This window comes from Piliocolobus tephrosceles, chromosome 17 (assembly GCF_002776525.5).
Source record: "Piliocolobus tephrosceles isolate RC106 chromosome 17, ASM277652v3, whole genome shotgun sequence".
NCBI classification, from domain to species: domain Eukaryota; kingdom Metazoa; phylum Chordata; class Mammalia; order Primates; family Cercopithecidae; genus Piliocolobus; species Piliocolobus tephrosceles.
This window is the reverse complement of record NC_045450.1, coordinates 59,193,137-59,219,497: the sequence shown is the minus strand read 5'-3', so window position 1 is coordinate 59,219,497 and position 26,361 is coordinate 59,193,137. Positions and strand designations below refer to the sequence as shown.

The following is a 26,361-nucleotide window of genomic DNA, read 5'->3' as shown; positions in this document are numbered from 1 at the left end:
TTATAAAATCCAGTATTAAAAAAATACTACAATTGAAAAATATTCTCTTTAATTTAAAAAATTATGTTTTAAATTTAGAGTTTATCATGTTTCATGGCCCAAAATAGCACATTGAGTTTCTGGCATCGTCTCTCCTGCCCGTGCCAATGAAAGCCACACCATATGGTATGACTGCTGTTACTCTAGGAAACCCACACACGGCGGAGACATTGCCAGGCATGAAGCTGAGGCACTGCTCTCATATGCTTATCTTTGTAAGCCAACATACTGACCAGGATATATTAGGATTCCAGTACATCATGGTATCCTATCAATTGAGACTTCAAGCTCTTTCTCCAACAGCTTCAACATTTGGCCATATTATGAAAACACATATTCTAAGTATCATGGACTGTCTTACTCAACTTCAGAAGAAGCTTTTGAATGACTACTGCAAGAAAGGACAGTACCTTTTAAATGCAATCAATAAATATTTTCGTGCCCCTTAAGTTCTAGCACCCCTCCACCACTGTGCCCTTTCTTTTTATATTTTTATTATAGAGAGAGATCTTGCTCTGTTGCTCAGGCTGGAGTGCAATACTGTGATCATGGCTCATTGCAGCCTTAACTTTCTCCGGCTCAAGCAAACTTTTCCTCTCAACCTCCCAAGTAGCTGGGAGTACGGGTGCTCACCAGCACACCTGGCTAATTTTTTTTTTTTTTTTTTCTTTTTGACACAGATGGGGTTTTGCTATGTTGCCCAGGCTGGTCTTGAACACCTGGACTTGAGTGATCCTCCTGCCTTAGCCTCCTACAGTGGTGGGATTGCAGGCATGAGCCACCATGCTCAGCCCCTTTTCCTGTTGTTTATTGTCCATTTTATAGAACAGTCATTTAGTTCATTATGGAATTCATCCAAATGTTTCTTAAGGTTATAAAATTACTATTAAGGCTTTTTAGTATAAAATTAGCAAATTCTCCTAAAAATAAAAGGTGCACAGATTTTGTTCACCAGCTTTGTCTAGTCATACTTGAAACAAATATTGAACATGCTATTCTAGCTGTACTGGTCACTATGTATAAAAAGATGGAGAAGACAAAATTCTACCTGCAAGGAACATGTAAATAGGTACATGTACAGTACAGTACTTCACTAGAGAGATCGAAAGTACACTATGGTCATATATTGAAGTGACTCATAAAATTAAACTTTCCAAAGACTCAAAAGGAAACTATTAAATTTTTACAGAAATGCTTATTAGTGTTATTGCCTGATCCATCAAGAAATGCTGGCCGGGCACGGTGGCTCAAGCCTGTAATCCCAGCACTTTGGGAGGCTGAGGCGGGCGGATCACAAGGTCAGGAGATTGAGACCACGGTGAAACCCCGTCTCTACTAAAAATACAAAAAATAAGCCCGTCTCTACTAAAAATACAAAAAATAAGCCGGGCGCGGTGGCAGGCGTCTGTAGTCCCAGCTACTCAGGAGTCTGAGCCAGGAGAATGGCGTGAACCCGGGAGGCGGAGCTTGCAGTGAGCCGAGATCGTGCCACTGCACTCCAGCCTGGGCGACAGAGCAAGACTCCGTCTCAAAAAAAAAAAAAAAAAAGAAAGAAATGCTTAAAGCTCAGAGAGAAATATATAAGATTGATTCACTGAACCAACATTGGTTCCTTTGCTAATTGGCAAATGACTGAAAAATTAAATGTTGTTTGGTATTATTATTTTGGTGATGGAGTCTCGCTCTGTCACCCAGGCTGGTGTGCAGTGAGGTGATCTCAGCTCACTGCAACCTCCGCCTCCTGGGTTCAAGTGATCTCCTGCGTCAGCCTCCTGAATAGCTGGGATTACAGTTGCCTGCCACCATGACCAGCTAATTTTTCTATTTTTAGTAGAGACGAGGTTTCACCATATTGGCCAGGCTGGTCTCGAACTCCTAACCTCAAGTGATTCACCTGCCTCGGCCCTGCAAAGTGCTGGGATTACAGGCATGAGCTAGTGTACCTGGCCCTGTTTGGTATTATTTCTAAGAATTGATCATCCAATAGTCTTATGGGAATTTTTAGAGAGTTGAGATTTAAATTGAGGCTAAAAGGCCTGAAAAATTGTCCAGAGTGGAAGTTGTTTGGGAGAGGCTGTTGATGTCAATTTGACCCCAGTAAGCTGTTTTTGGAAGCCTAGAGGTCAGATTTCTGTCAACGAAATAACATGGAATGCCAGTGAATGCCTAGAATTGTGTGGTAGACCAAGCTGTGGTTACTGCCTTCAAAGAACTCTCTTAAATGTAAGTGTCTAGACTGTTATCTTAAGAAGAAAACTTCTGCCAGAGACTGCAGAGGTTTTGTGATCAAGGATTTTTCATTTGAATTCAGATATTTTCAGGAAGAATTTAAAGATAGCTATAATTTGGAGCCAAATTTATGCCAGCAAAATCGTTTATGCCATTGCCTGCTCTCTGATGTTGTGGTTGTACCAAGTAAGAATTGGAACACAGGTTCAGAATACTTATTTTCTGGCGTCCTATGGCAGATATTTTTAGAATGCAGAGCAGCTAAAGTGCTCACTGTGAGTCAGGTTCTCACCCAGAAATAGATATTGACTATTGACTTTACAAAAAAAAAAATAACTGGGCTTGATGGCACATGCCTGTTATCCCAGCTACTCAGGAGGCTGAGGCAGGAGAATTGCTTGAACCCGGAGGTGGAAGTTGCAGTGAGCTGAGATCCAGCCATTCTACTCCAGCCTGGGCGACAGAGTGAGACTCCATCTCAAAACAAACAACTTTGGATTTTTTATTTCTGAATTCTTCTGTTCTGAGAATGCTGTTTTAAGCCATCATTAGTGGATTAAGTGAATACTTTATATCAAAAGGATACAGCTTTTGGTATCAGAGACAGTTGAAATGATGTCTCTATGGAAGTGGGAAATTTTCACAGATGTCAACGTTGTGAGTTGGTGATTATGCTATCAGAGTTTGTCAGAGGGGTTTGGAAAGATAGGACTCTAATTTTTATGGGAGAGAGGTTGAAAAAAATGTATTTTTTCTCTCTTCATCATAACTGAAATTCAAAGCATTTTCATGCAATTAATTATTGGCTGCTTCCAAAATATAGCACAAATTAACTGGTAAAACAGGAATTAGAATGAACAATTCCATAGTCTTACCCTATGAGTTGTTTCCTCACTATTCCAAAAGAATGCTAAATGTGAAAAAATATATATATTTTGTCATAAATAGAAACTAAGCCTTAAGCCAATCCCCAGATGCAAGACACTTTTGTTGTGTCTGATCTATTTTGGAGGCAATTACTTATGTAAGCTAGATCTGCTCAATCTTAAATTCTAAAGCAAAATGTGATTAGTCATCTTTGGAAAAAGGATCTACTCTTCATTTTTTCTGTTTTTGTTTTTCTGAGCTTTAAAGACAGAATGTTTAATTTTATTAAATAAGCTATTGGTGAAGTAAGGAAAAGATTGATGAGGTGGTTTACATTTATAGAAATTGTTTTTGTTTAATTGAGGCGCCACCTCTACACCTCCCTTGGAGGCAAGGGAGCACAACAAAACCAGAGAAGTTTAGGAATTTGTTATGGTCCAAAATGGTATAATAAAATACTGTCTTAAACTAGGGAAGTCAACTTCCTATTCTTATGCACCATTTCTTTGTTCTGGAAGCCGGGGGCAGTTCTGGGGATGAGTTGAGCAAATTATTTTGCTAGGTCTAGTGTGATCCTTTGCTCGTTAAGTCTTTGGGGAAGGAAGGCTTCTCTCTCTTTTCAAACTTTATTAAAATGGTGGGTCCAGATTATCACGTTACCCCCTTCTAGTCACAGATCCTTTTTTTTTTTTGTGAGATGGAGTCTCAGTCTGTCACCCAGGATGAAGTGCAGTGGCACGATCTCGACTCACTGCAACCTCCGCCTCCAGGGTTCAAGTGATGCTCCTGCCTCAGCCTCCCAGGTAGCTGGGATTACAGGTGCCTGTCATGCCTGGCTAACTTTTGTATTTTTAATAGAGACAGAGTTTCACTATGTTGGCCAAGCTGGTCTCAAACTCCTGACCTCAGGTGATCCACCTGCCTTGGCCTCCCAAGGTGCTGGGATTACAGGTGTGAGCTACCACGCCCGGCCTAGTCAGGGATCCTTCTGGTCATAAATTCTTTTTTTTTTTTTTTTTTTGATCGATATAGTCATTTGTTTTATTTCTCTTTCTCACTAGGCAATCGTCAACATCAAATCACAGACCTCATCAGTCTCATCCATTACTATATCCCTAATGCTTAGCACGATGCCCAAGCCCATACTAGGTCCTTGATAAATATTTGCTCAATGAATGAATGAACATTGTGGGGGAGATGTCGTTATCACCATTTGACAGGAATGGCTCAGAAAGGTTAAGTGACTTACCCAGAGCCACACAACTGTGAAGGGATTTACAGCCACACTGGAATTAGGGACAGAAAGGGAAAATCCTTTTGCAAGCACTCACAGCATGCCTGTCATTGCATGGGGCGCTTTACCTGCATTATCACACTTGCTCCTCACAGCAGCCCTAGGAGCAAGACACTCCTGTCCCCATTTCATAAAAAGCAAGATTTGCTGGGGAGTGTTAAGTGGCTGGCCCGAGTTTGCACAGCTAGCTGTAGGGCAATAAAAAGGGCCGGTCATATTATTCTGTTCCCCTCTGCATTGCACTGGCTCCTCACGAGAACCGCTCAGGACAAGACAATGTAACATTTTAGTGAGGCAATGGCAAGAAGCTCCTAAGGAATGGAGGCCTAGACTGCAGCTAAAGTCCTGTCAATGACGGTCAGCAGGGACCCACACACGCCACAGCTTGAGGGCACCTGTGCCTTCTGGATCAACAAGAATGATCTTCCAGCATAATGGCGGAAGGCAAAGGAGAAGCAGGCACCTTTTTCAGAGGGCGGCAGGACAAAGCGAGTCCATAAATTCTTATGTTTGTTTATGGCCTACACTAAAGTTTCGGAAGTCTTAAGTCAAAGCCTTGTATTTTATTTAATTAATTAATTTTTTGAGACAGAGTCTTACTTTATGACCCAGGCTGCAGTGCTGTGGTGCGATCTCTGCTTACTGCAGTCTCTGTCTCCTAGACTCAAGTGATCCTTCTGCCTCAGCCCCTCACCCAAGGAACTGGGACTACAGGCACATGCCACCATGCCTGACTAACTTTTGTATTTTTTGTGGAGATAGGGTTTCATCATGTTCCTCAGAATGGTCTGGAACTCCTGGACTCAAGCAGTCTGCCCACCTCAGCCTCCCAAAGTGCTGAGATTACAAGTGTGAGCTACAAAACCTTGTGTTTTAGATATTAGATTTCTCAGTACTCTTCTGAAGAATAGTAATTATAATTATGAAAATTTCAAAGATACTATGATAAGATCTGAGTGTCTTTGAAAGAATTATAGTAGTGTAGCTGAGGACTTCCTTTTATACTGCTTTGTACTACCTGTTCACAGGTGACTGTCAGGTGATTTCAGTAACAAACTCAGACAAATGCATGACATTTAAACAGTGTTATTGAAGTCTTTGATCTTGTGTTATTAAACTTGACCAGTTGGTGACATTTACTTTTACAAAATTAACATGATTTTGATATGATGAGAGAATTATATATTGACTGAAAGTGGTAGGCATGAAACATTTACTAAGTAAAACTTAGAAGAGAGATCTTAGTTGACCAATACCCTCTTGGTTTGTTTGCATGTTAAAAGATGTCTGCATCTGAGCAGTTGAACTTAAATACAAAGTTGAACTTAAATGCAAAGGTTCTTTAGAACTTTAAAAGACATGGGCCAGGCACTGTGGCTCACGCCTGTAATCCTAGCACTTTGGAAGGTCGAGGTGGGTAGATCACAAGGTCAGGAGTTCGAGACCAGCCTGGCCAATATGGTGAAACCTCGTCTCTACTAAAAATACCAAAAAAAATTAGCCGGGTGTGGCAGCACATGCCTGTAATCCCACCTACTCGGGAGGCTGAGGCAGGAGAATTGCTTGAATCCGGGAGGCAGAGGTTGCAGTGAGCCGAGATCACGCCACTGCACACCAGCTTGGGTGACAGAGCGAGACTCCCTCTCATAAATAAATAAATAAATAAATAAAAATAAAAGACGGGGTAAACAAAACCCAAACTAATCCTCTGATGTTTACTTAGAAACAAAAACCTAAATGAAATTCAAAATAGATATCTGAATCTAGATTTGTGTATAAACGTTAGATGGAGAGATTAGGGTCTGGAACAGACAAATTCCACACTTACTTTTCTGGGCTTGGAAGACTTGGTGGAGTGGGCCAGGCAAGGTGGCTCATGCAGGTAATCCCAGCACTTTGAGTGGCTGAGGTGGGTGGATCCCTTGAGCCTAGGAGTTCGAGACCAGCCTGGGCAACATAGTGAAACCCCATCTCTCCAAAAATACAAAAAATAACCAGGTATAGTGGCGTGTGCCTGTAGTCCCAACTACTAGGGAGGTTGAGGTGGGAGGGTCACTTGAGGCTGGGAGGTTGAGGCTTCAGTGAACCAAGATTGTACCGCTGTGCTCCAGCCTGGGCAACAGAGCAAGACCCTGTCTCAACAAAAACAAGAATACTTGGTGGAGTGATTTAAATGCTGTTTTTCCATTAGGATGAGATCTTTCCACCAGAATTTCCTGAATTTATTCCTTTTTTCTAGTTTATCCTAATGTAATTGAACTAATTTAAACTGAAGTTGCCTTCCTGTAGCCAAGAATCTACGTGTTTACAAACTTATTCCTGAAGTTGGCTTTAATAAAACACTTCTTTTATATTTTTTCTTATTTTGAGGTTGATTTATTTTGGGATTGGGGCAATGCAGAATTAACACTCTTCTAGAAGTATACAATAATTATTACAATCATAGATTATATTTATTACATACTTACTATGAGCATTGTGCTAGGTGCTTTGCATTTTTTGCTGCACTTAGGCTTACGAATGTTAAATAATGGCCGGGCGCGGTGGCTGACACCTGTAATCCCTGCCCTTTGGGAGGCCAAGGTGGGCGGATCATGAGGTCAAGAGATTGAGACCATCCTGGCCAAAATGGCGAAACCCTGTCTCTACTATACAGTACAAAAATTAGCTGGGCATGGTGGCGCGTGCCTGTAATCGTGAGGCTGAGGCAGGAGGGTCGGTTAAACCTGGGAGGCGGAGGTTGCAGTGAGCCCTGATCACGCTATTGCACTCCAGCCTGGGTGACAGAGTGAGGCTCCGTTTCCAAAAACCAACGAAACAAACAATAACAAAAAGCAAAATTAGCCAGGCGTGGTGGCGCATGCCTGAGACAGGAGAATTGCATGAACCCGGGAGGCGGAGGTTGTAGTGGATGGAGGTTGTGGTGAGCCGAGATTGTGCCACTGCACTCCAGCCTTGGCAACAAGAGTGAAACTCTGTCTCAAAACAAAACAAACAAATGTAAATAATTTGTCCAAGATCTTGCAGCTAGTACCTGGAAGAGCCCAAATTTGTTCCCAGATCTCTCCACAATTTATGCTGCATAGCCAAACCTATAGATTGTATAGTAATGAATGCTTAGAAGTACTTAGGAATCTTCTTTGTTTTTCCATTAATGCAGATGAACATTCTTTATTGGGGAGGTAATACATTTTCAACCGTTGACATACTTATGTTTTAAAACAGTAATTCCGAAAGGATCTGCATGTGTTCTGCCCATCAGCTTTCACTTCTCCAAGCCATTTCTATAACAATATTTTCCCTTCCTTGAAAAGGTAGTCATCTGTTTTTCTGGAATCAGATTTGCAGTCAGTTGGTCAGTTGGGGTCAAGCTGTCTTGCTTTTTACCCCCCCACCCCCACCCCCCAGTTCTAACTGAAACTCAGGGAATTAGAATTTGTTCAGGTGGTGTACTGATCCCTGGCTCAGGTGGAGTACCATCAGCAGGATTCTCCCGGTCTTTTGTGCTTTGTACTTTGTTTTCAAAATCCATTAATTTCATAATAGAAAATTAGCACTTTAAAAGGCACAGATGTGATTTGGAGATTAGGGGTAATTCTTAGATTGCATCTTTGTTAATATTTACAGTAGTTTATCAGTATTTCCTAAACTATAATATAGTTGGATATAGTGGTAATTATTGATGTGTACCTTTTTTCTACCAACTGTAGAATGATGTTATCTAAGCAAGAAGAAATGTGGGGACCTTTTGAGGATTTTATCAGATTTTTGTGCACATTACTAACATTTGCAAAACCAGAAGATTCCAGGTTTTTTTAGAGATGAGTTCTCACTTCGTTGTCCAGGCTGGAGTGCAGTAGCTATTCACAGGCTCTAACATAACACATTACTGCCTCCAACTCGTGGTCTCAAGAGTGCTGTCCACCTCAGCCTCCCAAGTAGCTAGGACTGCAGGCATGAGCCACTGAGCCTGGTCTGATTCTGTTTTTAAAATATATTAATTTTTTTCCCCAGTATAGCCCTGGTCTCTTTCTTTGAGCTACTTGTCTTTCAGAATTGTGCAGTGAGGTGTGCTGTCTTAATTCAGATGGAAGTGTACTTCCTGAATCCAAGCTGTACTCTTCAGAAACACCAGTAGTTTGCACTGGGTTATACAGAAAGAGTTCTGCACATTCTGGCAGCTCAGCCCCGTTTGCTCTTGCTTAGGCCAGTTCAAGTAAACAATGCACTCACCACGGGTCAGTATGGAAGAATTGTGGTATGTGCAGGTACTTGGGTCTGGGGCATGAGAAATTATAATAATTTCAGGACTTTTTCAAATCCTATAATCTTACATCCCTCCTTTGTATTTTATTTTCAAAATTATAGAAGTAACATAGTTGGATTGCTGGTATGAATTGCATTGACAGAATCATTCCAGATTTACTGGGTGTAAACATTAATGGGGTTGTCAGATGTCTGGAAATTTTTTCTTTTAGTCTAGTTTTCTTTCCCTTCCTTCCTTCCTTTTTTCCTTTCTTTCCTTTCCTTCTTTTCCTTCCTTTCTCTCCTTCCTTCCTTCCTTCCTTCTCCTTCCTTCCTTCCTTCTCCTTCCTTCCTTCCTTTCTTTCTCTTTCTTTCCCTTTCTTTCTTTCCCTTTCTTTCTTTCTTTCTTTCTTTCTTTCTTTCTTTCTTTCTTTCTTTCTTTCTCTCTCTCTCTCTCTCTCTTTCTTTCTTTCTTTTTCTCCTTCCTTCCTTCCTTCTTTTTCTTTCTCTTTCCTTCTTTCTTTTCTTCCTTTTTTCCTTTCCTTTCCCTTGCCTTTGCCTTTTTCCTTTTTTTCTTTTTTCTTTTTTCTTTTTCCTTTCTCCTTTCTCCCTTCCTTTCGAGACGGAGTCTCACTCTGTCGCCCAGGCTGGAGTGCAGTGGTGCGATCTCGGCTCATTGCAACTTCTGCCTTTTGGGTTCCAGTGATTCTCCTGCCTCGGCCTCCCGAAGTGGCTGGGATTACAGGTACCTGCCACCATGCCCAGCTAATTTTTTTGTATTTTTAGTAGAGATGGGGTTTCACCATGTTGGCCAGGCTGGTCTTGGAACTCCTGATCTCAGGTGATCCACCCGCCTCGGCCTCCCAAAGTGCTGGGATTACAGGCATGACCCACCGCGCCCGGCCTAATCTAGTTTTCTACTTTGCATTTGGCTGTAGTAGCTACTGATTTGACAAATTTGTACCTTTGTTCAGCTGTCCCAAATCATATGACAGGGCAAAGAAAGAAAGAATATAAAGGGTGCCATATCAAAGTTGATAATTCTGTTCGTTATTCATACAGTGCCCTTCAGAGAATTTTTTCACCCTGCATTCTAAAACTCCCATGTAAAAGTTAGCTATACTATTCAAACCAGATCATCAGATGGTTGGTGTGCTTTTCTTAGAGTAGAACTGTCAGTATAGGACTCCAAGAGGGCAGATTGCTACCTGCTATGTCCCAGAGGATGTAAATATATCATATTTCCTCCCTGCCACCACCCCTTTGAAATAGTGGAAGGGGAAAAAATAGGAAAATATGAACTGGGGAAGTGCGTTCCAAGTCATGAAGATGTATTCTAAATGTTTTCTGAGGTGTGTATGTATATCCTAAACTGGAATAACCTTTTATTTTTGTTTATTTTTTTACACATGATATAAAAATTTAAAAGTGCAAAGAATGTATAGTAAAAATAAGTCTTTTTATGTATCCTTTCAGAAATAATCTGTACACATACAATAAAACATGGGTGTCAGGTATTTTGAATTCTTATTCTTTGCCTGTATGAAGCATGGCCTCTTGGATAGCAGTAACGTTTTTGTTGTTTAAGATGGTTAGATTTTTATACAGAGAATGACAGGCCAGTGGTAGCCTGTCATTTGCAAATGACATTTGCAAACTCTTCTATAATATTTGAAGGCCTTCTACATAACTTTTCTCCTGATGCTTGAAACAGCCCCATGAGGTAGGTAAAGCAGGGTTTACCTCTTTTATCTACACGAAATTTGAAGCTTAAAGAATTAAGTGACTTCATCAAGGTTGTTATGCAATGAATGTGCAATGGAAGTGGAATCAAAACCCAAGTCTTTGGCTGATACTCCAGAATTCTTGTTTCCATTTTGCCTGTCAAACATGATAGGTTGAGGGGATCCATTATCCTGTATCTTCTTTTATGAGATGTGAAAAATACCGTGAGTAGCTAATTTTAGGTTTTGTTTGTTTGTTTGTTTTGTTTTGTTTTTCTGACAGAGCCTTGCTCTGTCACCTAGACTGGAGTGCAGTGGTGCAATCTCGGCTCACTGCAACCTCTGCCTCCCAGGTTCAAGCAATTCTTCTGCCTCAGCCTCCTGAGTAGCTGGGACTACAGGCGCGTGCCATCATGCCTGGCTAATTTTTGTGTTTTTAGTAGAGACAGGGTTTCACCATATTGGCCAGGCTGGTCTTGAACACCTGATCTTGTGATCTGCCCACTTCAGCCTCCCGAAGTGCTGGGATTATAGACATGAGCCACCGTACCCAACAGAATTTTTATACTGTATTTTGGTAGTAGTGGTGGTGTAGTTACAGCCTCAAAGTTCAGAAGTACGACCTTTTTGATGTATTTCCTACAAAGCAGTTTATAAAGATTAGTGCCACTTTCATTACATGTGGACACCATAACTGACTGTATTCAGGCAACTGAGCAGTGAAAGCAAGGCCTTTTATCTCTTGATAGCTGTGTGCCTGCCATGGCTAGGAGCCAAAGGGATAAACCTGTCCAAGGTTCTTCCCTTCGATGCCAAAGTGGAATCTGAACAAGCATTTGATAGAGTGCCTGACTCTGTTTCCTTCTCCCATAATTTAGGCAAAAATGCTTAACACCAGCACCAAACTGTATTCTAGATTTCTAAGTCATCTCCTATGGAGAAAAAAATGAATGGTGGGTGGAAAAAGTGTTCAGATAGTAGACTGTCATGGGGATGATTTTTAGTCCCAACAGACTAAAAACTCTTGTCATTGCAAAACAATCCGTACATTTCTTAAATGTTAGGCAGTCCCAGATGGGAATTTGATGAAAAGATTGGCTGAGCTCTGTATATGAAAAGGAATATCTCTAAATGTTCCTCTGAAAGGATGACCTATCTCCTGTTGTTTATAAGCACCTTGTTTCTAATTCCTGATAGTAAAATAAATGGGAAATGTGAGGAAAGAGTTTACATTTTTTTCATACACAGCAGAAAAAATTACGTTTTTGTAATTTACATTTTATAAAATTTACAGTTTATACTTATAAAATTTACATTTAATACTTCATAAAATTTATATAATAAACTTATTTATTTTTATATTCATGGGTTAATAGATTATAATCCAATGTAAAAGTCATTACATTTGCTATAATGTAATGATTCAGTTTTTGTTCAGTAACTAGATTGCTGTGTGCATGTGTGTGTGTGTGTGTGTATGTATATATGTATTTTTTTCACTCACAGGTCAACCATGAACTATATTCTTATTTGTTATTTTTTATTTCCTGCTCTAGGCAGAGAAGATGAGAAATTATACTTATCTGAGTATTTCCATTTGGTTAGTTTAACTAGTGTTGTTAGAGTTTTCTTAAACAAAAAGAAGATGTAATTTGACTTCTCAAAGTAAAGTTTGGGGCAAAACATCTTCTCTAGGGAAATGGATCTTTCTGTCAGGGAGTCAGGAGTTAGTCTTTTTTTAGGGGTGGAGGGAGGTCAACCATTAGGTCCAAAGTGGTGGTTTTGAGTAATTAGCAATTGCTGTGTGTTTTCATATTTTCAGAATAGGGATATAACTTCACTGAAGATGACTTAATTAGTACTTGACAAAGCTGAAAGTCCTGTTAGTATATTTATACCTATGAGTAAGTATGCTCTCTGAATCATTCTGCTAATTCCCATTGTAAAATACATATACCCTTTTGTTTTATTAGAATTAAAGGGCATTGAGGAGATTTTTCATTTTAAAGGTACAAGACAAGTTTTAACCTTAACATAGCCTACTCACTGTTCTGTATTTATGTGAGACCTTCTAAGAACCAGGGATAAATGGGCTCTAATTTGTCTGTGAGGGTCTTGCCTGTCTATCTTTAAAACTTAACGTGTTCCTATAGGAGTGAGTAACTATGTAATATTTTACAACTGTTATCCCACTGCCCACTTGGGAAGCACACAAATAATAGAAGTAAAAAAAATTATCACACTGTGTTTAACATGACGTCTTGATTTGAACTATGAGAAACCATTATTGGACCAACGTTGGGATTTTCACTAAAGCCTTGTAGTTATCCTAGCATGTGTTAGGAGTTGTCAAATGAATAAGCCTAGGAGTGACTGTCGTGGGGTCCCTCACTTTTTCTGCCATTGGCACAGAATGTGCCCTTCTAACACCACCCACAGCCTAGTAGTGCTCCACCCTGCACAGCCTACCTCTCATCTGCCTCAACCTGCACACAACAGCCTTAACCAAACCATAACCACCTTTAAGACTTAATTCAAATGTACCCTCCTCCATGAAACCTTCTCTGACTGACTTTATTGCCATACTCATCTCATAGGGTTAGCGATGCTTTTTTCCTTCTTTAAAATATCAGGTCCCCTTTCCCCCTAAAAACTTCACATTCAGCCTTGTTGGTGATTAGATATGCACTTGAGAGCCAGTTTCTGTATCTCATGCCTTTTTAAGAAAAAAAAAAAAAAAAAAATCTCAATCTCCTGTTGGACCTGTACAGTGACTCCTTTTTGAAAAGGTGGTTGAACATTAAAGACTTAAGTAAAAGCAGCTACAACTCTTTAGTGAATCAGAGCATTGTTGGAAGGCATAAAGCCTGTGCTGATCACTGTCCTTTTGGAAAAAAAATAACCACTATCCCTGGGTACAAATAAGAAAAATAAATTCTGATAGAGGCAGAATAAGGCACTAAGAGGAAAGTAGTTCTAAACCTGAGAATTGAGATTCCATTTCGACTTGCTCAGGAAAGTTTCCCATTGGTAAAATATTGGGCTTATTTTATTAGATACCAGCTACATTATCTTCATTGTCTTTGGAGCTTTGGACCAGATTAGTAAATGAATTGTTCATGTGATGGGAAGTTACTGGGTTCTTAATGAATAAACTCCCAGAAGACTTGACTTACTACTGCAGCAGAGTGTCTCCAATGGAAAGGAGGCATTAGGTTGTCGCTTGCTTTCAAATTTTTCTAAGGCCATAGAAGCACTGACACTGTTGGCATCTTTTGTTTGTTTTCTCCTGGGGGATTCATAAACAAAGTCTATTGTCACTTAATGTAGTACCAGGTGTCTTAGAAAAAAGACCCTATTCCTTTATGTGATCTGATGTAGTTCAACTTCAGTGGAAACTGTAGAATGTTCCGTATTTTAGACAATATCCAACTCCCAAGCATTTCTGTTTCAGAAACTGGGACACCTTCCAAGATAGCTTTGTGAATCCTTTAATTTCTCCTGCCAGATTCATTAACTTAGCCTGTTCACCTTGGGGAAATCTTAGTTCCAGACTTTCTGTAAAAACCCTCCTAAGTGAATGTGGTAGTTGATTTGAGAACATTCAGACTCAAGCTTTTCAGTAGTTTATTCTGAAACCTGTTTGTTGTGACTTTGACTAGCAGAGAATAATTAAGGTGAAAGAGTAGTAACCATCAGAATATACATTATATAAATATAAATTGTCTACCTTTAAAAAAAGTTGAAATTCAGTAAGTACATTTTTAAATTCCACATCTCAGATTTTATAGACTCATAAAGCTGGAAAGAACCGCAACCAATGTTTGACCAGTATTTCTTAATTTTTTTCTTGTCTTTTGGATCCTTTTGAGATTGTGATAGCTGTTGTGGATATTCTTCTCAGAAGAATATACATACACACAAATGCTTGCATTCAATTTCAAGATATCTCAGACTCCCAAAGCCTGTTCATGAATTCCCATTCTAGTTCAAAGCCTATCGTTAGGGGTTTAGAGAAGTTAAGTGATGTACCTAAAGTCACATAGCTTCTATAGCTAAATACTATAGAAAAGTGGCAGGGTTCTTTTTTGTTTTCTGTATTTTGTGGGGTTTGTTTTCCTTTTTGACCATTTCCTGCTGCATTCAAATCATGTTCTTTATTGAAGTCAAGCAGATGTCTCCAAGTACTTGGTGCTTTTCCCTTTACTGCCTTTGTTTGCTATATCATTTATACAGCATTACCCAAGTTCCTTCTCTGTTTTAGTCACTGATGCATTGGGATGGGGTATGTGCAAAGTTCTCTTCATTTTCTCATTCTTCCTTTTATAATAGTTTATTTATTGATACTAATATATGCAACGTCAAGAATCACTTCTCTCATATTTCGTCATTAAATTAGCAGCTGTTTATGATGCTTTTCATAACTTTTTTTCTTACAGTTTTCCATTGTAAGAGGACAGTTTTATTTCCAATGAGTAAACACTTGATGTGAGAGACCCTTCTTTTTGAAGCCCAGATTTCTGTCTCCAGAATAAGGAGTAGCTGATAATGCGACATAGCTCAGCTTCTAATTTGAAGGAGCCAGCACTTTGCCCTGAGTTTGAAGAGTGCAGGTAGAGGTAGGAATCTTAATGATGAGATGAAGTTTTTTTCCTCTATCTTGGTCACGTTCTTCCTATCATTTGAAAAATTAGTAACCATCCCCCCCAGTAGATACATACTCATAAAATATTAGTTACACCCATGTTATATGCATTATAAAAATACATTAAAACATAAAGGATAAGCTTTTTTAAAAAACAGAAGCTCTATTATTTTCTTCCTGACCCCCAAGGGATCCTTAACTTCTTCCTTGAGGAATCCACTCCTTTTTGGAGATCACTCTTCTAATTGTTTAGGCCTATCTCAAGTCCCTCCTCTTGCTTGTTTGATTTCACTATTTTAACTGTACAAATGGATCGTAAACAACTTGAGATTAGAGACCAGATAGAGTCTTGTCTTTGTATCTTGCAACAATGCCTAGCACAGTTTTGAGTTCATCATCATTATTCAAAATATACTTGTTGGCTAATTCTTGGGATCGTCTCAGGGCATTATTTTACTATTACCAAAGAGGAAGAAAAAATCCTCAGTTTTATCTTATTTTAGTAATTCTGGGTGTTATTCCTCATGCTATTCATCTTGTAGGATTAGAGACAAGTGAGCCTATCTGCACTTATAGTTTTGTGGAAATAGATGTACTTTATCTGAGGAAGTGGTTTAATTAGGAAATAATGAGAATGGTGCAATATGAGAACCAAACTTGAATCAGCACCCGCATCTGTTTTCATTCCTTGAAATTTCTGTTCATTATTGGTTCTTTATAAAGGGTAGTATAAAGTGCTCCTTTGTATTTCATATTTTGTAGTCTCTGTTCTGTTCCTCTAAACCACTACTGTGTTATTGGATTCTAAAAACTCTTCTAAATTTCTGAAATTAATTGTTCACAATTATGCTTAACAATTCTTCCTAACGATTTGGTTCCATGAATCTCAAAGACCTAACACCATAACCTTGTTCTTAGGGTATTCCTATTCTATCATCTTTTCTTTCTGGGTAGAGAAACTAAACCTAGGAAAAGGCTGGGCATACTGGTTCATGCTTGTGGTCCCAGCACTTTGGGCGACTGAGGCAGGAAGATCACTTGAGACCAGAAGTTTGCAATCAGCTTAGGCAACATAGCAAGACCTGGTCTATACAATAAAATTTTTAAAAACTAACCAGCCATCATGGCACGTGCCTTTAGTCTCAGCTACTAGGGAGGCTGAGGCAGCAGGATCAATTAAGCCCAAGAGGTGGAGGCTGTATTGAGCCATAATGGTGCCACTGCCCTTCAGCCTGGCAACAGAACAAGACTCCATCTCAAAACCAAATGAATGAATGAATACAAAAATAAAATCCATTTATAGTCAGTTGCGAATCAAGATAGCAAAAGAGATGAAAAGCAAGCACTGGTGCCCGGATTTGCACTTTTGTGTCTCCATGTATTATGTCATTTCTTCATGAAAGGGTACAGTAGTGTTCTGTGCTTTCTAATATAATTCGCTAATTTTAGATCATAGCTATTTCAGGTTCTAATTTAAAGGCTTTGATATTTTTATTTTATTTATTTGATAGATATATTAGTCATTTTTTCTTCATAACAGACACCCTCAATATTTCATGGGCTTAAGTTGGGGCTTGTTTTTCTTGCCCATGAGTTATTCGAGATGGCTTTGCTTTAGGCTACAGGTTGAGGGTTAAGTTCAGGTCTGCTCCACGGGTCTCTCCTTTTCTTTGTACTACCATGTTCTCATGGGGAATGGCAGGGGTGCAGGAATACAGGCCAAACTACCCAGGCACATTTAAATTCTCTTTTCATATTGTCTCTCCTAAAACTCCATTGGCCTGAGCACATCAGTGACCTGTATTATATTACGTTGCATTAACAGTATTACTAAGCACACAGTACTGCACCTCTTAGGAAGGAATGACATCATCCATGGAGACTCAATTAACTGCAAATGTGGACTCCAGTGCTTGCTTTTCATCTCTTTTGCTATCTTGATTTGCTTAACATAAGGGAGCCGGGTGTATACTCAGTTTATAGCAGGAGGCGGTATAGACTTACAAAACAGAGGATCTGGATGTAAAATCCTATGCAAGCGAAAAATTGGGAGAAATAATCCAATCCCCCGCTGTAGGGAAGCAAGTCATTAAAACAGTAATTAATTTGCTGATATAGTCCTGTGGACTGTAAACATGACAATAATTTTCTTTCTATGGGGAGCTTACATTTTATTTGACTACATTTTTTTTGAAAATTCTCTACTGCTCTAAATTTCTTTCAAGAATGCCCCTTTAATCCAAAATTGTTGTTTAGTAGAAATGAGTATAAGTAGAGAAGATTGTGATATTAATTGCTTTCCATGCCTTGTTTGAGAAAGAACTAGAATTGCTAATTGATTGGGAAAACTTAAATGATAGATTTTAAAAGGATAGTATAGAAAACTGCCTAAGTAAAAGCATTCTGTTAATAAACTATTAGAGATATAAGTTAAACTTCAAACTGAGGTGGTGGGAACAGAGTTAAGCTAGGTTAACTCAGCGTGGAGGCTGATTTCTGAGACTCAGAAAGGCACCTTAAAAAGGCATTGAAGTATCTGCTGTTAGACAAGTAGGGAGAAAGTTGAAAAGTACTGTGTTATATAATACAACCTTATGATTACCTAGCAACCTAATTAAAGTCAATTTTAATATATGTTGTAAGTATAAAGATGAATTTGTATGTTGTTAATGCCTACTAAATTCTGCAGTGGAATTAATAGTTCCATAGGGAAACCATTTTCTTCTTGAAATAATGCTGGGTGTGGCCACTTGATTTGTTATATTTTCTTTATTGCCTTATCTTTATCCTTGAACAGAAAACATCTGTTTATTTTTAAAGTAGCATGTTTTGCTACCTAAATTGATAATATTTAAGTTATAGACACACAGAATTCACTTTATATAAACCGATTATTTAAACAGGTTAGAATACTGTGGAAACTCAAAATAAATTGTGCTTTTTTTTTTTTTTGAGACAGAATCTTGCTCTGTTGCCCAGGCTGGATGGAGTACAATGATGTAATCTCAGATCACTGCAGTCTCTGTTTCCTGGGTTCAACCAATTCTTCCACTTCAGCCTCCCGAGTAGGTGGGACTACAGGCATGTGCCACCACGCCTGGCTAATTTTTGTGCTTTTACTAGAGATGGGGTTTCACCATGTTGGCCAGGCTAGTCTTGAAGTCCTGACCTCAAGTAATATGCCTGCCTTGGCCTCCCAAAGTGCTGGGTTACAGGTGTGAGCCACTGCACCCCACCAGGAAGTGGTGCCTTATTACGGTGTGTTTTATTGCAGTTATGTCTCCTTTGAAGGCACGAACAAGGAAACTAAAGGAGATATGTATTGCAAAACTACGTAATATTATGTGAAACCTAGTCCACCCTTTTGTCTGTCATGGAATTGAAATTTCTTTTTGTTTTTTTTTTTTTTGTAGACGGAGTTGCTCTGTGGCCCAGGCTGGAGTGCAGTGGTGCGATCTTGGCTCACTGCAAGCTCTGCCTCCCGGGTTCATGCCATTCTCCTGCCTCAGCCTCCCGAAGTAGCTGGGATTACAGGTGCCCGCTACCACGCCTGGCTAATTCTTTTGTATTTTTAGTAGAGATGGGGTTTCACTGTGTTAGCCAGGATGGTCTTGATCTTCTGACCTCGTGATCCACCTGCCTTGGCCTCCCAAAGTGCTGGGATTATAGGCGTGAGCCACCGCGCCCTGCCTGAAAGTTCATTTTATCTGTGGTCTGTGTATCTGGCTTTACAAAGCCAATGTATCCATAGGAATATATTTCCAAATGTTTTTAAAAAAATTTTTGTTATTAATTATAGACTCACAGGAAGTTTCAAAAACAGTACCCAGAGGTCTTATGTACCCATCACATAGCTTCTCCCAACGGTGACATTAGGCCAATTTAAAAATCATTGATGGGGGCTGGGAATGGTAACTCACGCCTGTAATCCCAGCTGTTTGGGAAGCTGAGGTGGGTGGATCACTTGAGCTGAGAGTTCGACACCAGCCTAGGCAACCTGGTGAAACCCCATCTCTATAAATAATACCGAAAACGTCAGCTGGGGTTTTGCGCCTCTAGTCCCAGCTACTCAGGAGGCTGAGGCCACAGAACCACCTGAGCCCAGGAGGTTGAGGCTGCAGTGAGCCATGATTGCGCCACTGCACGGCAGCCTGGGTGACAGAGTGAGACCCTGTCTCAAAAAAAAAAAAAAAAATTGAGGGACTTTCTCTGCACTCTATAATAAACCTGAATTATAATGTGTCCTTTAGGGATCTTTATATCACTGTTGCTTTATTTATTGCTTTAGCACATTCTTCTTCATTCTCCCCATCTTCACACTGTACCATTGATTGGGAAGAGATTAAGTCTCATGTACCTTTCGGGTACATTTTTCCCCAACAGCCTAAAAGATATGCAAGCTCCATTTTACTGCTTACGTTGAAAAAGCATATTTGGTTGAATATTCAAATTTCTTGTTTTGAGTTTATTTTGGTGGTGTTTGAAAACTTGAAAGGTTCTATATATATATATAATGTTTTACATCATCTCTTTTTTTTTCTTCCTTCTAGCCTGAAAATGAAATTTCTTCAGACTGCAATCATGTAAGTATGGCTTTTCTGTGATGCACCATATGTGCTTTATAGATACGATGACATATTTCGGGATGCTCTTCCTGTTGTTCTGGAAAGTGCTATGTTTTCTTACAGTCTTAATCTTAGAAGGATGACACACTTTAAGGACCCTGGTAAAATCAACAAATAAGCCTTCATTGTAGAAGCCTGCAGGTTCTCCCAAATAATATTTATGTACTTAAGGTTAAATTTTTCTTCAGTTACAGCTACCATTTGAAAATAATTCTCTGCTTATCAAGTTTACAACTTTAGAATTTCCTATTTTAAAGTTCTCTCATATACTTATCACACAGTCATCTTCTATTTGCCAAACATTATAGTAGCACATTAAAAGGAGACTGATGTGAAATCAAGTCTGTGCAAAAGTATTGGGTGCTTTGGTAGAAGTCTATACAGAAGACATTGGAGACACAAAAATGAATTTTTTCCAGGTGAGTTGATGTCAGGAAAGGCTTAATAATGGAGATGAGGCTGGGCATGGTGGTTCGTGCCTGTAATCCCACCTCTTTGGGAGGCTGAGGCAGGTGGATCACTTGAGGCCAGGAGTTTGAGACCAGACCAGCCAACATGGAGAAATCCCATCTCCACTTAAAAAAAAAAAAAATTAGCTGGGCATGGTGGTGCGTGCCTGTAATCCCAGCTACTCTGGAGGCTGAGGCAGGAGAATCGCTTGAACCCAAGAGGTGGAGGTTTCAGTGAGCCAATATCATGCCCCTGCACTCCAGCCTGGGCAACAGAGCAAGACTTTGTCCTAAATAAATAAAAGAGGTGACACTTGATCTGGGTCTTAGAAGAAGCGGACGTCTGTATGTGGCAAAAGTCACTCTATCACATTATAGAAGGTAGGTTGGACCAGAGACTGTGTAAGCAGAGACAGATTGGCTATTTAGGTTAACCACTTATTCTTATGAAAACCTAGGTAAGTCAAGTACAAAATAAAACTAGAGGAGTACTAGAAGAATAGAGGGAACACTTTTCTAAATATGACACAACCCCAAAAGATGTTTTAAAAATATATATCTGCATCTGTATCTGATTACATTAAAGCTTTCTCTCCCAAAAATGTTTTTGCAATGCAGATGAAAAGGACTATATTTGTTAATAGAAAGTGCTATTAATAAACATAACAGACATGAATAGACTGTTCACTGGAAAAGAAAAAGAAGTCCAATAAACAATAAAAAGCTTATTCTCCCTCAGAATCAAAAACATAAAAATTCAACAAAAAATGAGTACACTGTTGTCATCCATTTGATTAGCAAATATCAAAAATTTGGTAAATGGGTACGCACCTACAGTCCCAACTACTCAGGAGGCTGAGCCTGGAGGACCCCTTGAGCCAGGAGTTGGAGGTCGCAGTGACATATGATTACAACACTGCACTGCAGCCTGGGTGACAGAGTGAGACCCCCATGTCTTAACAAGAAAAAAAAAAAATTAAATACACAGTATTGGTAAGGATGTGTGTATTTAAGCATTCTCTAGCCCATAGATCAACAAACTACAACACATAGGCCAAATCCAGTCTACTACCTGTTTTTACACATAAAGTTTTATTGAAACAGCCACACCATTTATAAGTGTATTGCCAGTGGCTGCTTTTCACACTAGGATGGCAAAGTTGAGTAACTGCAACAGTGACTATAGGTCCCTCAAAATCGTTACTTTCTGGCCCTCTGCAGAAGTTTGCTGAACTCTGTTCAAGCCTATGTATGGGAATAAAAACAAGCTATAAAGCAGTCAACCTAAAATACATATGTTTTGACCCAGCATTTCTGCTTCTATGAATTTATGGATAGTTACACTTAAAATAATAGATAAGGATGTGTCTATAAAAGGATATTTGTTGTGGCATTATTTATAAAGCAGAAGATTAGGGTAAAACCTCAAAATCCATCAATAGACTGAATCTGACAGAAGAGAAACCCAGAAAAAAGTTGATGTGTGCCTTAGCACTCTCAAAGAGCCAACTGGACGCGCTGTTCCATGCCTGTAATCCCAGAACTTTGGAAGGCTGAGGTGGGTGGATCACCTGAGGTTGGGAGTTGGAGACAAGCCTGGCCAACACAGTGAAACCCCTCTGCTAAAAATAAAAAAATTAGCCAGGCGTGGTGGTACACCCCTGTAATCCTGGCTACTCGGGAGACGGAAACAGGAGAATCGCTTGAACTGGGGAGACAGAAGTTGCAGTGAGATCACGCCACTGTGCTCCAGCCTGGGTGACAGAGTGAGACTCTGTCTCAAAAAAAAAAAAAAAAGAACTCTCAAAGAGCCAAGGAATAGAAAGGATATGATATTGCTGAAAATGGGGGACAAATAGTATCCAAAAAACAGGAGATTTGGTTGAAGGTCCATGTAAGAAGCAGTCAGGACTCTTTAGAGAACAATTATATAACCCAGAAATTCTATAATACAGCATGCATAATGTCCCGCATGCTACCAGAAATGGCTGCATATGAGAAGAAACAGGAAGATATCGAGAGGTAAAGTAGCCAGTAGAGAGAGACCCAGAGAAGAGATAATTCATATATTGGAATTATTAATAGCAGACAAGGACTTCAAATAACTAATAAAATAGAGGAAAATAAAATATTTTCCTATAAATAAAATACAGGAAAATTAAAATGGATAAAAATATGAAGTATTTCAACAGAATTAGTCTTTATTGAGAAAATCAATTGGACATTTTCAGACTAGATACAATTTCAAAAATTAAGAACTTATGGGTAGTTTTAAAAGACAGCTTTAGTGGACATAAAAACAGATTCATGACCAGGTGCAGTGGTTCACGCCTGTAATCTCAGCACGTTGGCAGGCTGAGGCGGGCGGATCAGTTGAGGTCAGGAGTTCGAGATAATCCTATTCAACATGATAAAAAAAAAAACCCATATTTACTAAAATTACAAAAACAGCCGGGCATGGTGGCAGGTACCTGTAACCCCAGCTACTCAAGAGACTGAAGGCAGGAGAATCGCTTGAACCTGGGAGGCGGAGGTTGCAGTGAACTAATATCGCACCACTCCAGCCTGGGCAACAGAGCAAGACTCTATCAAAAGAAAAAAAAAAAAAAAAAAAGGCAGACAGAATGGGATAGAAGCAATATTTGAAGAAATAATGGCCAAGATGTTTTTCCAAATCTAATGAGCGGTATTAACCCACAAATTCAGCAAATTTAGTGAACCTCAAGAGAAATCCATACTCACTTAACAATTTTTTTTTTTTTTTGGAGACAGATTATCGCTCTGTCACCAAGGCTGGAGTGCAACGGCGCCATCTCGGCTCACTGAAACTTCTGCCTCTGGGGTTCAAGTGATTCTCCTGCCTCAGCCTTCTGAGTAGCTGGGATTACAGGTGCGTGCCACCATGCCCAGCTAAGTTTTGTATTTTTAGTAGAGACAGGGTTTCACCATGTTGGTCAGGCTGGTCTAGAACTCCTGACCTCAGGTGATCCTCTCACCTAGACTTCCCAAAGTGCTGGGATTATAGGTGTGAGCCACCACGCCCAGCCTAGACACATTATTAACAATCTGCCAAAACTAAAAGATAAAAAGAAAATTCAACAAGCAGGCAGAGAAAAAGAGACATTTTCTTGAGGGAAGGAAAATGACAGCTGACTTCTCAACAAAGCAAGCAATAGAAACTAGAGGCAAATGAAACAAAAAATGTAAAATGCTGAGAGAAAATGCCAACATAGAATTCTATATCCAGCAAAAAATATCCCTTTAAAAAATGAAAATAGGCCAGGCACTGTGGCTCATACCTGTAATCCCAGCATTTTGAGAGGTAGAGGAAGGCAGATCACTTGAGGCTAGGAGTTGAAGACCAGCCTGGCCAACATGGTGAAATCCCGTCTCTATTAAAAATACAAAACAGGCCAGGTTTGGTGGCTCACACCTGTAATCCTACCTAGCACTTTGGGAAGCCAAGGTGGGTAGATCACTAGGTCAGGAGATCGAGACCATCCTGGCTAACATGGTGAAACCCCGTCTCTACTAAAAATACAAAAAATTAGCCAGGCATGGTGGTGGGTGTAGCCCCAGCTGCTTGGGAGGCTGAGGCAGAATGGTGTGAACCCGGGAGCCGGAGCTTGCATTGAGCCGAGACCCCACCACTGCACTCCAGCCTGGGTGACAGAGCGAGACTCCATCTCAAAAAAAAAAAAAATTCTAAACATTAACCACCGCACCTGTAATCCCATCTTCTTGGGAGGCTGAGGCACGAGAATCACTTGAACTGGGGAGGCAGAGGTTGCAGTGAGCTGAGATCCCGCCACTGCACTCACCCCTGGCCAAAAGAGCAACACTGTATCTCAAAAAATAAAAAGTAAAATAAAATAGGTGTTATCACACAAGGAAAAGCTGATAATATTCTTCTCCCACATTTGCACGCTGTGAGAAATCCTAAATTCTTGAAGCTGAAAGGATCACAAATTGAAGCACAGAAATAGCACTAGAAGAGAAAAATAATTGATAAATATGACGATTATTCTTTCATTCTTTTTTTTTTTTTTTTAGGCGGAGTCTCACTCTGTCGCCCGGGCTGGAGTGCAGTGGCCCGATCTCAGCTCACTGCAAGCTCCGGCCATTCTCCTGCCTCAGCCTCCCGAGTAGCTGGGACTACAGGCGCCCGCCACCTCACCCGGCTAGTTTTTTTTTGTATTTTTAGTAGAGACGGGGTTTCACCGCGTTAGCCAGGATGGTCTCAATCTCCTGACCTCGTGATCCGCCCGTCTCGGCCTCCCAAAGTGCTGGGATTACAGGCTTGAGCCACCGTGCCCGGCCTATTCTTTCATTCTTTAAGACAACTGGCCGGACGCAATGGCTCACGCCTGTAATCCCAGCACTCTGGGAGGCAGAGGCAGGTGGATAACGAGGTCAAGAGATCGAGACCATCCTGGCTAATATGGTGAAACCCCGTCTCTACTAAACATAAAAAAACATTAGCCGGGTGTGGCGGCAGGTGCCTCTAGTCCCAGCTACTTGGGAGGCTGAGGCAGGAGAATGGTGTGAACCCAGGAGGCAGAGCTTGCAGTGAGCTGAGATTGCGTCACTGCACTCCAGCCTGGGCAACAGAGCAAGATTCTGTCTCATAAAAAATAAAAATAAAATAGGTGTTACCAGACAATCTAAAGCTGAGAATATTCTTCTCCCACATTTGCATGCTGTGAGAAACCCTAAATTCTCGAAGCTGAAAGGATCATAAATTGAAGCATAGAAATATGAGCACTAGAAGAGAAAAATAATTGATAAATATGACTATTATTCTTTCATTCTTTAAGAGAACTGACTTGGCCAGGTGCAGTGGCTCACGCCTGTAATCCCAGCACTTTGGGGGGCCGAGATGGGAGGATCACCTGAGGTCAGGAGTTTGAGACCAGCCTGGCCAACATGGTGAAACCCCATCTCCACTAAAAATATAAAAATTAGCCGGATGTGGTAGTGCGCACCTGTAATCCCAGCTACTTGGGAGGCTGAGGCATGAGAATCACTTGAACCTGGGAGGTGGAAGTTGCAGTAAGCCTAGATAGCACCATTGCAATCCAGCCTGGGCAAAAAGAGTGAAACTCCGTCTCAAAGGAAAAAAAAAAAGAGAACTGACTTAAGCCAAAGCAATAACAATATACTTTCAGATTATAACATGTAGAATAAAATATATGACAACAGTAGCACAAAGGATGGGTAGGAATAAAAATATAATTTTACTTTGGAATATTCTTACATTGTATATGAGGTAGCATAATATCAATTCAATTTGGACTGTGACCAAGTTAAGGATGTATAATCGGGATACAGATTTGTTTCACATAATGATTGTTCAGTTAATGGTATTTAGCCATCATGACTCTTACAAGTTGTTAGCACTTTACCCAAAACACAGAATATTCCCTGAGACATCATTGTTTTAGGCACATTTGCATGTAGCGACTTATTCAGCACTAGTCAGACTATCACATGGAACAAATTTGAATTCTACCTCATAGTTAGGAGTGCTAAAGGAGTGATAGCAGGGAGTGATCAAGTAGCATCTTCTTTTTTTTTTTTTTTTTTCTTTTGAGATGCAGTCTCACTCTGTCACCCAGGCTGGAGTGCAATGATCAGATCTCAGCTCACTGCAAGCTCCGCTTCCCGGGTTTATGCCATTCTCCTATGTCAGCCTCCCAAGTAGCTGGGACAACAGGCGCCCGCCACCTCGCCCGGCTAGTTTTTTTTGTATTTTTTAGTAGAGATGGAGTTTCACCATGTTAGCCAGGATGGTCTCGATCTCCTGACCTCGTGATCCGCCCGTCTCGGCCTCCCAAAGTGCTGGGATTACAGGCTTGAGCCACTGTGCCTGGCCCTTAAGTAGCATCTTCTGTTCCTCTTCAGGGTGTGTTGCACATACAGTATTTCTCCACGTCAAAAAGTGGTCTTTGGTGTTGGTTTTGTTTTGCTTTTTGAGACAAGGTCTAGGTCTGTCACACAGGCTGAAGTGTAGTTGTGTGATCATGGCTCACTCCAGCCTTAACCTTCCGGACTCAAGTGATCCTCCCACCTCAGCCTCCTGAGTAGCTGGGACTACAGATGCACACCATCATGCCCTGCCAATTTTTGTATTTTTTATAGAGACGGGGTTTCACCATGTTGCCCAGGCTGACATCTAACTCCTGGGCTCAAGCGATCCGATCTTCTCGGCCTCCCAAAGTGTTAGGACTACAGGTGTAAGCTG

The 26,361-nt window shown here is 40.2% G+C and overlaps 1 protein-coding gene across 1 annotated transcript in view; it reads left to right on the top strand.

Annotated features, from left to right (window-relative positions):
- GLG1 (golgi glycoprotein 1) overlaps positions 1-26,361 on the top strand; it is a 160,151-nt gene that overhangs the window by 58,298 nt on the left and 75,492 nt on the right. The window contains exon 2 of the mRNA XM_023202437.1: positions 19,594-19,626. Coding sequence (XP_023058205.1) covers positions 19,594-19,626 — 33 coding nt within the window. The remainder of the gene's footprint in view (positions 1-19,593; positions 19,627-26,361) is intronic.